Source organism: Octopus bimaculoides, chromosome 2 (genome assembly GCF_001194135.2).
Source record: "Octopus bimaculoides isolate UCB-OBI-ISO-001 chromosome 2, ASM119413v2, whole genome shotgun sequence".
NCBI lineage: Eukaryota > Metazoa > Mollusca > Cephalopoda > Octopoda > Octopodidae > Octopus > Octopus bimaculoides.
Window position 1 is genome coordinate 93,641,875 of NC_068982.1, and position 12,680 is coordinate 93,654,554.

Genomic DNA, 12,680 nt, shown 5'->3' on the forward strand with positions numbered 1-12,680 from the left:
ATGTATCTCATCTTATCAAATATCAGTAAAAATTTGAAGTAAAAACAGTTAATCTTCTGTCTGGGGGTTAAGAACATGTTTGATAAGATGAGATACATTGAAACTGGTAATATTTTCTTTATATACTTTTTTTATTAAAATCCCACTTAAATTGAAATGTCTTAGACTTACTTCTGTGCTAGTTCCACCCCCATCTTTTATATATATATATATATATATACAGTTTTATCATTTGTTAAAGAAAGTTTAATTTTGAATATCAACTAATTTTTGATTCAAGATAAAGTTATAAAATTTGAATCTAAGTGCCTCCAAACTGAGTCTTGTTTATAATAAAGATTTTAATTATTTTAAAATTCACTTTTAATGATATGATAGAACCACACAATCATTTGAAAATGAGCCAATATAGTGCTTTTGCTAGATTTTATACCAAATTTATGAATGTGTGCTTAATACAGTAAAGATAGCCAAATATTTGAAATGTATTCTCCAACAATTTATAAGAAAATTCTAAATTCACAAAACAGCTTGTTTCTCACATCAACATGAAGTAAATATTTTTTCAAGCACTGCTTAACAAGATTTAAACATCCAATCATTTAGAGTGAGTTTAAAACCAAAAATCTTAAAACCTCTTCATCCTTAAGAAACTATTGAGAATAAGAGCTTAGCTCATGTTTCACTGTGTTCAGCAAAAGAGAGATATATATTTTCTACTGGTTAACAAGCATGCTGATCTGTTACTGTTAACATTCCCAGATACTCTGGTAACAATTTGAGTGACAGACTTAATCAGTCAACTGGTTTAACACTGTTATAATGTCATTCAATGCCTTCAACATACAGCAATCTGTTGCAAACATTCAAATCCCAGTCCCACCAGTCTCAGGGAACTTATAAAAAGTTCATGAACACTGTTCTTTCTCCTCTAACTTGTGTATAAAAAGAAATACATTTTTAATATTTTCAAAGCTAGATGAACTGAAGTACTGTAGAATTGGATACATTATCACATTACACAGCACATATGAACCCTTTAACATTTAGATTATGCTTATTTATTCACATTGTTTTCAATTAATCATGCATTATCGTATAGCTTCAAAATTTTGATGTGATTGTATAATTTTAGAATGACATTGTAGGGTAAATGTGAGAGGCCAGATCTGGTCAGTTTGAGCATAAAACAGGTAGAATATTTGGGCCAGTTTAAATGCTAAAGGATTAATTAAACTTTTGAACTGGTAGCCCTACATCATATCAACAAGATTGTTGCTTTTACTAGGAGTGAGTGATGACTACTGAATAGTACTGCATGAATATATTCCACTGCACAAATAGTAATAATTATGATACAAAATAGACACAAAATGGTGCTTATATTAAAGAATGACTACACTTAGAAAGTTTAACCCTTCAGTATTTAAATTATTCTGTCAAATGTAATGCTTATTTATTCACATTATTATCTTGTAGCTATGAGATTTTGATGGGGTAGCTTAATTTTTTTAGAATGATATTGCAGGGTTGGTGTGAGAGGCCAGATTTGGCCAGTTTAAGCAATGAACAGGTAAAATATTTTGGCTAAATATGGCCAGTAAATTCTAATGGGTTAAGGAAGACAGTGACTAAGATTTCTGGTTTTTTTTTCCAACCAATTAATCAGAAAAGGGGTAAGAAGAATCCAGAGTTAAAGATAGCCATTCTGGAATAGGCAGGTAAAGTTTAGTTAATTTTTTAGTTTGAAATACAGTATGTTTGTTGTCAGGGAGAGAATTTCAGAGGAATGCAGTTCTAATAAAGAGTTTGTGAGTTTAGTAGAAGATAGAGGGAATAAAACACAGTAGTGTGTCAAGAAGAGAGTCAATAGTAATGGAAGTACAATGAAGTGAGACAGACAAAAATTGTTTCAGAAATTTATCATCATCCAAGTACAGGACAACCTCCAGAGATATGGATATGTGTGCCTATTGCTCATATATGAAGCCATTCATAAATAGGAGTAAAGACAAAGATATACAAAATGGGTCTTGCTAGCAACGAAGAAGCCACAAGCTGATTACCATATCAAACATTGTCATGTACTTGGTTTTGCAGCACAACACAATCTATAATTTTAACCTACAGCAAGGAAGACAAAGGATGTTATCTCAAGACTGTTGTTACTTAGCACCAAGTTGTCACTGATTGAGCAGCTCTATGATGAAAGGCATATTATGAGTCACCCCATATTTTTAGGGGTGTGTCTTAAACTACATTATTCAGTTTGTTGCAATTTGAACAATTTGACTGCTATTTCTAGCAGGTCGAATGACCACTTAAAAGTTTTCTTATTGGCATCACTGGTGAGACTGAAAGTATATATGATCAAATCAAGCACCTACAATAGAGCACGAAGGTCATTATCTAATGTTACAATTTGGGAGATATGTTAGATATGATTAAAGACCACTAATAAACAATTAAGAGATTAGGGTTTAGTAAACAAAATTTTAAGTTAACATAGACGCAGGAGTGGCTGTGTGATAAGTAGCTTGCTTACCGACCACATGGTTCCGGGTTCAGTCCCACTGCATGGCACTTTGGGCAAGTGTCTTCTACTATATCCTCGGGTCGACCAAAGCCTTGTGAGTGGATTTGGTAGACGGAAACTGAAAGAAGCCCATCATATATATGTATATATATGTGTGTCTGTGTTTGTCCCCCCAACATCGCTTGACAACCGATGCTAGTGTTTACGTCCCCATAACTTAGCGGTTCGGCAAAAGAGACCGATAGAATAAGTACTAGGCTTACAAAGAATAAGTCCTGGGGTCGATTTGCTTGACTTAAGGCGGTGCTCCAGCATGGCCGCAGTCACATGACTGAAACAAGTAAAAGAGTAAAAGAGTATATTAAAAGTATGTTTGCACTGGCTATATACTTACACAGATTTTGCATCAAATTACTAACCATGACCCATGTTCAAGTCTTAACAATTTTCTTGTTCTCTCAAACAAGGCGAATAACTCTACAATGCTTAAATTTAGCTGTGAGAAAATAGCACTCATTCTAACTTGACAATCGTGAGACAAGAAGGAAGCAATGTAGTTGCTCAGCAAATTGGAAATAGCAGCCAAATCTCGCTGAGCCTCTACCTACTTAAAAATAAATAAATAAAAAGACACATTCATCAATGTAATTCTAGAGAGGGTGGTTATAGTTGAAGTGCTTTAGAGCATAGTTTTCAGCTTGATCAGAGCTAAACAAAAAATTCAAAGCTGAGTGGTTACTACATATGAATAGCATCCAGCTGTAAAAAAGTAATTCTTCAAATATAATCACATGTATAAAAGAGAGAGAGAGAGAGAACAGTATGAAAAGCTAAAATTGATTACCTCTTTTCTTCTTTTTTTCTGCATTCCTTTCTTCTGTTTTATGCTAGCACCTGGAATCTCAAGCACCCTAAATTCTTCATGTTCTGTCAAACAATAAAATCAATAAATATAGAATGAAATTAAAAAAAGACCAAGGTTATATATTAGAAAGGCTAACAATTAAACACAGTTTTTGTTTTCATTTTGCCAATGTACTTTTATTTTTCTTCTTCATGTCATTGTCTTCACTTTTCTCTTTCTAAGTAGTCAAATTATATCTTATGCTCTTAAAACACACATACACACACAGTCATATAAATTTATATAACAATACAGACATGAGCACTGTTTTGATTATACTGGATATTTTTTGTTATTCATTACGTTAATGGAAACACAAAAATCGTTAAAAGTGTTAAAATCTTGGATGTCCTAAAAACATTCTAATAATATTTATACTATTTAATAGAAATGAATTCAGGATTATTTAACAGAAATGTCATCATGTAACACAACATAATTAACATTTTGATATTAAAAACTAGCAATTTTAGTATTTATAAAATAATTATAAAGTGAATTAAATATCCTAATGATTTCTAATGTTAGAAGTGAAAATCGAAGAATATAAAATTCAAGAATTTCCGATTGTTTTTATTTATAAATCGTGTTCAATAGTTTTAATGAAGTATTGAAAGACAAATTGGAGGGGAACTAACCACATTATAGAACTAAAAGAAAGAAGTAACAACCAGCTACTAGAATGATATAATCAAACTAAGTGACTCACCTAGTTCTGTAAACTTTTTTTTTAGCTTAGAACAGTGTTTCTCAACCTTGTTTTACTAATGGAACCCTTTGATTCCTATTTTACTGAGCTGAATCCGCCTTGCCATTCGATGTTTAAAAACTTCAATTACATTTTTATAATACTAAGTTGAGGAAAAAGTCTGTGCGCCGTGTTAAAATAATGAACTGAATGAATACACACACCACAAAAATATATAAAAAAGCATCATTTTAATATGACACAATTTTCCCCCAGCCTAATAAGGTATTATTAGAAATTGTATAAAAATACTAAAATGTTTTGAGTATTGTAACCAATTTATTACAGATAAATTTTCACAACAAAATCGTATATGGACTCTGGTTGAGAACCACTAGTTTTAGGTTGTTAGAAATTATTATTATTTTTAGGAAGTTGGCAAGCTGGCAGAATCATTAATGCTTTGGCCAAAATACTTAGTAGTATTCCTTCACGCTTTTTACATTCCGAATTCAAATGCCACTGAAATTAACTTTGCCTTTTATCTTTTGGGATTCAATAGTAAAAAGTACCACTCAAGTACTTGAATCAATGTAAACAAGTTGCTCCCACCCCATCAAAATTTCTGGCCTTGTATCAGAATCTGAAAGGATTATTTGGGTGGTGGATTGGTAGAATTGTTATAGCATGAAATAAAATGTTTTGCAGTATATGTTACAACCATTTATGTTCATATCCAACCAAGATCAACTTTACCTCTTCATCTATTCAGGATCAATAAAAATAAAGAACCAGTAACTGATGGGGGTTGATGGTATCAACCTAGCTTTCTCCCAAATCTCAAGCTCTTTTAGGGTTGATAAAATAAGTACCAGTTGAGCACTGGGGTTGATGTAATCGACTTACCACACTTCCCCAAAACTGCTGGACTTGTACTAAAATTCGAAACTTATGATTACTATTATTAATGTGGTGAGCTGGCAGAATCATTAGCACACCAGGGAAAATACTTTGTGGCATTTCATCTGTTGTCATGTTCTGAGTTCAAATTCCGCTGAGGTTGACTTCGCCTTTCATCCTTTTGGGGTTGATTAAATAAGTACCAGTTACGCACTGGGGTCAATATAATTGACTTAATCTCTTCCCCCAAATATCAGGCCTTGTGCCTACAGTAGAAAGGATTATTATTATTAAGGTAGCAAGGTGGTTGAATTGTTAGCACACTACCAAAAATGCTTAGCGGCTCTGAATTCAAATTTGCCTTTCATCCTTTTGGGGGTCAATAAAATAGGTAGCAATTGAATACTGGGGTTAATGTAATCAATGATATCCCTCCCACTAAAATTTCAGGCTTTTACCTATAGTGACATTTTTACCAGCTCTATGTTCTGAGACCAAATGTTGCTGTGGTCGGCTTTGCCTTTCTTCCTTTAAGGGTCAATATAATAAATACCTGTTGAATACTAGGGTTGATGTGACTTCCCACTCCCCTCAGAATTGCTGACTTTGTACCAAATTTAGAAAGAATTATTATTGAGTCAAATCAGGAGCTTCAACTAAATCTGTATCACGTTTCAGTCATTTAACTGTGGCCATGCTGGAGCAACACCTTTAGTTGAAGAAACTGACCCCAGGATATTCTTTGTAAGCCTAGTACTTATTCTATCAGTCTCTTTTGCTGAACTGCTAAGTTTTGGGGACATAAACACTCCAACATCGGTTGTCAAGTAATGGTAGTGGAGGTGGTGGGGCAAACACAGACACAAAGACACACACATAAATATACATATATACACGATGGGCTTCTTTCAGTTTCTGTCTACCAAATCCACTCATAAGGCTTTGGTTGGCTCAAGGTTATAGTAGAAGACATTTGCCCAAGGTGCCATGCAGTGGGACTGAACCCAAGACCATGTGGTTGGGAAGCAAGCTTCTAACCACACAGCCACATCTGCCAAGTTTTTTAATCTTTGAGTAGCAAAGAAAAGGTAAGTGGGAAAAGGTTAAAGAACACTTTTAAACACATAAGATGAAAGCATAGTGAATGAAAACTAGTTGTTTGTGGAATAACACTGAGAGTCCCTGTGGGATAAATTTGAAAAAAATTAAATGATTGAAAAGAAGGGTAGTATGAATATGATGCAAACATCCATGAAAATAGAGAGGAAAAGTCGGTTAAAAGGTCATTAATCTTGCTAACCCTAGAGTGCTTGCAAAGGTCAATCATACTTGATCTTTGCAAGCCCTCTGGGACTAATGAGGGTAATGCAGTTTACATTCAAGTTAAACAAAAGTAGGCTTATGTCTGTAGGAATACCATGGGAGAAGAGAAAAATCCAAAAGCAGAAAGAATTAAGGTAAGTGGTTAGTGTAGGGATTGAGGGATGAGACACATTAGGGGTGATGCAAGGGAGAAGATATGTGCCAGTGGGAAGTTGGTATGAAGTGAGCAAGTTCAGAGAGGTAGATACTGTAGATTGGGGGGGGGGGGGCAACAACAGTAGAGGATAGTAGTTTGTCATGTATTGGTGAGTTTTACAAATTTGTAAGGATGGCATTCTCTTTAGATGTAACTTAAGATATTTGCATGTGCAGCAGTGATTACCTTTCAGATATAGCAAAAGTACTTCATTGTGATTCTTACTTGAGGTGTTTTGAGAATGTGCAACTGATTAAAGTATTTTTTTTGCTTTTGAAGAGGAAGTTTCTTCCTTTGACAAAATTTTAGCTATTATTTTATGTAAATGGAGTCACCAGGAAAGATACATTTGTAAGCAACTTTGAGTGTTTTATCTATATGTTGTCCAAGGCTAAAGGTGGTCAGATATGTCAGTTATTTTTTTTTTCATGAGAAGAAATCGTGCCTTTGTGTTGTAGAGAGAGAAAGAGAGATAGAGAAAGAGATGACAAGTTCAGAGAGGTTATCTTTACTGGGAAGATTGTTTTACAACAATCTATTCCAATCTTTAGAAACATGCTCCAGAGTGTTCTATCTCCTAAGATAACTGCTCTGAATTCATCATCTATCAATATATTGCACTCACCCCAATATCTTAAAGCTATAGTTTCCTGGAATGATTAGTTAATTCTAAATTCTATGCTGTGAGCATGGTTAAGTCAATCAACTAACTTTCAATAGCCAGTTTCTCAAGATGAACTGTGCCAGAAAGAGGGAACAGCTCAGCTCGATAATACAAACAGCAAAATTGTTGTTAAACTGACAGGTGGTTGGTTAGTGAGTTCAGCTTCCTCCATAGGTATAGCTTGGAGGAACACGAGATTCATCAAACTAACTTGCACTAGATACATTACAAGATGGGACGTTAAACGATGATGATGATATACCTAGAGATTATTTCCGTTATCTATTCCAATCCTTAGAAACATGCTCCAGTATGTTCTATCTCATAATAAAATAACTGCTCTGAACTCACCATTTCTCAGTGTATCACACTCACTTCAAATATCTCAAAGCTATAGTTTCCTGGAACCTTTGAGACATAGCTGTAACATTGTTGGATTATATGGTTTATGGTTCAATATTAAGATACAGCAGTTTTTGTCGAGCAAGGTACATAACTCTGCTTACTTCAGTCTTTCTGGTTAAAACAAAAAAGTTATAGTCCCTATTTTGTAGATGAACAGTTAAACAATTGTTCTAAGACGTAAATGTACATATTTTTCAAAAAGACTTTCCCATGCATTGAAAAAAAGTGTAAAATATGTATTTATTAATATCATATTGCATTTTTTGAAAAGGAAGCTTCATTTCTATTATTATTACTTTGTCAAACCTAAACTGCAGAATATATCTGATTCTTTATTTCTATTCTTATATTCCTAGTTCAGGTCATTCAAGAAAGTTTATCTTTATTAAGAGTGTCTTCTACTTTTACCACAACAATACTTTTAGGAATAGCAACATCCAGGACTTTTGCAAGATTGCTGAGACTGATGAAAGTAAAGAGAAGGCAAAACCAAAACTTAAGTTGGATGCAATGCATTAAAATAACCAGTTATTTTCAAGTCAGAGAGCTTAATCTGGGTGCTTGCAACAGAATGGAATTTGTTAACGGCAAAGAATGGCCCAGTGGTAGTGCTGAGCTTAGTGAGATATTAAGTCTAACAGACAAGAAATATTATTTTAGTTTCTTGACAATGCTGATTCAATTATTTATAGCAGGCACAGACAAGGCTCTGGGGTTAAGAAGTTTACTTCCAACCCGCGAGTTTTGTGTTTAGTCCTAGCGAATAGCACCACAGGCAAGTGTCTTCTACTATACTCTTGTACCAACCAAAGCCTTGAAAGTGCATTTGATAGACAGAAATTGAAAGACACGTGTTGTACATGTGTATATGTTCACCACATTGCATTATGATGTAAACAAGCGTCACCATCATACAAATAACGCCGTTTGTTTCCTTGAACAGGCAGCTCAGTAGTCCAGATAATTAGAACATTCTTCGTCGAAACCGACGAAAGGTCCATTTCATGGCGAATGCATACACATACAAAAGGCATCCGAACACTGCATATTCATCTACACAAATACACACACCATCACTGCACAATTCGGCAGACCAGGGAGCCTCTATGCTGCCTTCGATATGCTAGAAATAAAAGCTAAATATCATCTAAATCACAGCCCATCGCTATAAAATAGATGATATCCGAGATTGCCTTTCGTTACGGGTCTGGTCAGTCACAGTTCACTTTAGGGCTAAACTACAATAGCTGCACCTGCAAGCTCTGCGTGGTCATATATATAATCTGTTAGAAATAGCAAATCTTCTTCAAATCATACCACACCGCTTTAAACAAGAAATGATGGTAGTTAATGTTTACAATCCGGAAACGTAAACAATGTCTTTGGTAATCGATTTGTTCCGTCAAACTGACCCATAAAACGATACCTGTTTAAAATATGAATGAACACAATTGATGGGAGGGTCGGGGTCAAACAATCAGTGAAGGCCAAAGCAGAATGTTGCACTTATTACTTTCGTATACTTAGTTAAATAGATGACCATTAAGAATTCAAATCCTGCCGTTGTCTAACTTGGTCTTTTGTTTCTTCAAAGTCGATAAAATGTTGGTCTTATTTGGGTCCGTACAAAACTTTATGTTTACTCAAAAAAAAAAAAAAAAAAAAAAAAAAAAAGCAATATTTATAGTATTCTTGTCTGAAAATTCTCAAGCTTGTTCCTATGTCAACAAATACCAATAATATTTGAACAGAAGAGGGATATGCTTTTCTTTACATTCTTGATGTTGTTTTAAGTCATATTTTTGTAAAATTTGAAACAAAATAATGTTAAAACAATTGTAAATAAATGAAAACAATCAAATGCAAAATCACAAAGAGTTAAGATTACTTATTTTCTTGCTAACCAATTCCAATTACGCATTAAATTGTGACAACTAACAATTTTTAATTTAAAGAAAAGATAGAAAATACAACGAACATCTACAAAACGAAAAATAAATGACATTGGAATATATTTTTCAAAGGCATTAACCAGGACCATTCAACTTAAAATATGTATATCGATATTTTGTGTGTGTGTGTGTACATGTACATATATATATATATATACATAAATACATGTACATATATATAATTTACTTTGATTTATTATAGGAATAGGTTTTTTTTAATTACAACTTTCATACTGTCAATTTAAAACAAACGCGAAAAGAAAACTGCGACATGTTCTATAGTCTAAAACAGCATGTGCACGAATGAGCAACACCTCAATTTAGACCACTATCAATTGTAAAGTGTATGAACTAAACAAATGTATGATTTCTTAAAATAGCTTCTGGTTGAGTAAAGTGCATTACTATTAAGTATTTTGAGAGCAGTAGGAGAGGACAGCCTTAGCGGAGAACGACGACAGTAAAAAGGAATGTATAGAAATGAAAGTCTGACGAAAATTTCTATACCTTGTTGTAAAGCGGTATCACTCTGTGTTGCAGGAGCATGAGATATGATTTTCGATGAATGAAAATGGCACTTGAAAGAGAATAAGAAAAGGTTTTCTTTTCTTGACAGAAGGATATTTCGAAGCGACAAGTTGATTCCATTCGTGGCAGCCATAATAATATAATTAGTAAGACGGTGAAAGCAGCAGCAGCTGAGCGAAGTTGTTTATTGAAACGGAGAAGTTATCTACCGTGGTTTTAGTTGAAAAGCACAGAAAAGAAAGAAAAAAGATATATACATCACATACATACATATATATATATACATATACACTTTGAACAAAGTAAAAGTAAACTTTTCTTGAGAACCCGGATGAAAACACGAAATTTATTATGATGTTTGTGAAACCATGATAACGGATCTTTCCACTAAATTAAGTATACATTATCGAATAATGTTAAATATGATATCAAATCCTATTTAGGTATACAGTTTTATGTTTTAAGACGACGAAGAGACGGGAAGAAGTAAGAATGTTTTGGGTAAAACTTGTAAATTAACAAAATTAAGTCATCAGATTATTTCCTCACGTTAATTGTCATTATTTTCGATCTTTCTTCATAAATCTATCTGTTAAGTTTTCACTTTATAACAAGATATAGTTTATAGGAAAAAATAATTATCCTAAGTATAAATACTTGGTGTACGTTTCTCTCTAAATTCTCTCCCTTATTTCTTACCGCTACCTAAATTAAATTTTCGAATTAAAACTTCTCATGTTATAAATTATAACTTCGATATTCAGTTCTAAGTTTTGCCTCCTTTCCTCATTTAAAGTCAGTTAATTGCAAAATAATTATATCTGCTAACCTTCATATATGTTATATCTATTTTTAGTTCGCTTGTTAAAAACGTTAATTAGTCACATTGTAAATAAAAATGTATTAGGCGTCAGAACTTTCGAATTAATTTTGTTACTTTTATTAATAGTGTCTAAGTAGATTTTGTTTAGTTGTTCTTTAAAATATAAAAATGGACAAATTTTATTTATAAATACTTTATTAGAGTACAAAAAAAATTATTTTTTGTGCATAATCGTTGACATTAAATTAGTTTAACTTGCTTTGCATATGAAAATTTTGTCTGACACTCCGAGAAATTTATTAAAATAATGAATAATTAAGTGACTAACGTTTTAAATGAAAGAATTCTATTAGAATGGTGTTAAATCCGTATTGAAAGTCAGGCTGGTCTTGACCTTCCAACTACATACCCAATGCCGGGTGGGTACATATAACACCCCATTCTCCTTATTTCTCTCTCTCTATCTAGCTGTCCCCCCCCTCTCTCTCTCTTACACGTTCCCTGGACAGCTTCCGACGTGAACTGGCGAGATTTCGCGAGAGACTTAACATTTTTTTGAGTTTGCTGCCATGGCGGATGATAATAAGGCAACTGCCTGTGCAAGAAGGAACCAACAATTGAAACGTTGGGCGGACTCTGATACAAATAGGGAATCGATTGGCGTTCGAGACCGACCTAAAAGAGTTAATTTTCAGGATGGTTGTGTCTTTTTAGCAGCATGTTCTAGTGGAGATAAAGACGAAGTGATAAAACTGTTGGCTCGAGGAGCAGATATTAACACCGCCAATGTGGATGGGCTTACCGCTCTACACCAGGTAAACCTTTCTGCTACTTTCTCTTTTACCTATTAAAGATATATTTTTTTTCATCAGAATGTGAATAAATAAATAAATATATTTCTACACGCCTACACAAAAGTTATTTTAAAGTATTTTGTGGTATTTATTGCTATCCAACTCTTTAGTGAATGTGTATATTTGTTATAAGTTTGTCAAAATACTTGTCTTCATCTCATAGAGCTCCTTGTACAACTCTGCGAGAGGGTCGTGTGAAAGCTTATATGTATGTAGAAGTATATGTGTAAAACTATATCTATTTGGATGAATGTACATTTCTTCCTCTATACGGCCAAGTGTGTTTTAAGTATTGTATACAAGTTTATGTAGATGTGTCTATGGCAATATCTCAAAGTATATATGTGTTTGTTTCTAAATTAATACGATTTTAACTATAAACAGGTGTACGGGTATGTGCATGGAGAAAAGTATATACGTTTATGGTTATACATTTCTCAGTGTATGTATGTGCAAATGTTTATGCATGTGTTTGTTTGAAAGTAGCATTAATAAAACAATTGTTGGAATTACTTTTACTCCATCCAGAGTCTCTAAACTAAATACCAGTCATATACTGGGTAAGATTGAATCAACTACACACCCTTCCGCGAAAAACGAGGCGTTGTGCCAAATATAGAGATTACGGTGGATGACGGAATGGGTAGAGCACCGGACAAAATAACATGCGGTATATAGTGATATCCATCATGTCATGGGTTCAAACCCCCACCGGAGTCGGTAAAATGAATATTGCGGTCGATTTTTGTTTGTGTTCTCCCATCAGAATGTGATTTTGTTCGAATATATTAAATCGCGACGCGTCAAAGCATGTCGTATATATATATATATATGTATATATATATATGTATATATATATATGTATATATATATATGTATATATATATATGTATATATATATATATAT

General features: G+C 33.4%; 2 protein-coding genes across 12 annotated transcripts in view; one reads left to right on the top strand and one right to left on the bottom strand.

The window, feature by feature from the left end:
* LOC106872158 (28S ribosomal protein S35, mitochondrial) overlaps nucleotides 1-10,277 on the bottom strand; it is a 61,864-nt gene extending 51,587 nt beyond the window's left edge. Inside the window, exons 1-2 of one of the 2 annotated variants that reach the window (XM_052978473.1) lie at nucleotides 10,076-10,277; nucleotides 3,381-3,463 (exon numbers count right to left, since the gene is read on the bottom strand). In XM_052978473.1, the coding sequence (XP_052834433.1) occupies nucleotides 3,381-3,463; nucleotides 10,076-10,229 (237 nt within the window). In that variant the 5' untranslated portion in view covers nucleotides 10,230-10,277. Of the gene's footprint in view, nucleotides 1-3,380; nucleotides 3,464-7,562; nucleotides 7,701-10,075 lie in introns of those variants that run through there. The other variant, XM_052978474.1, reaches the window with a different exon arrangement.
* Nucleotides 10,278-10,314: 37 nt separating this feature from the next.
* The window catches only part of LOC106871763 (protein phosphatase 1 regulatory subunit 12A), a 216,364-nt gene continuing 213,998 nt past the window's right edge, over nucleotides 10,315-12,680 (top strand). For all 10 annotated transcript variants that reach the window (XM_052978463.1, XM_052978462.1, XM_052978465.1 and 7 more), the window contains exon 1: nucleotides 10,315-11,734. In XM_052978463.1, coding sequence (XP_052834423.1) covers nucleotides 11,489-11,734 — 246 coding nt within the window. In that variant the 5' untranslated portion in view covers nucleotides 10,315-11,488. The remainder of the gene's footprint in view (nucleotides 11,735-12,680) is intronic.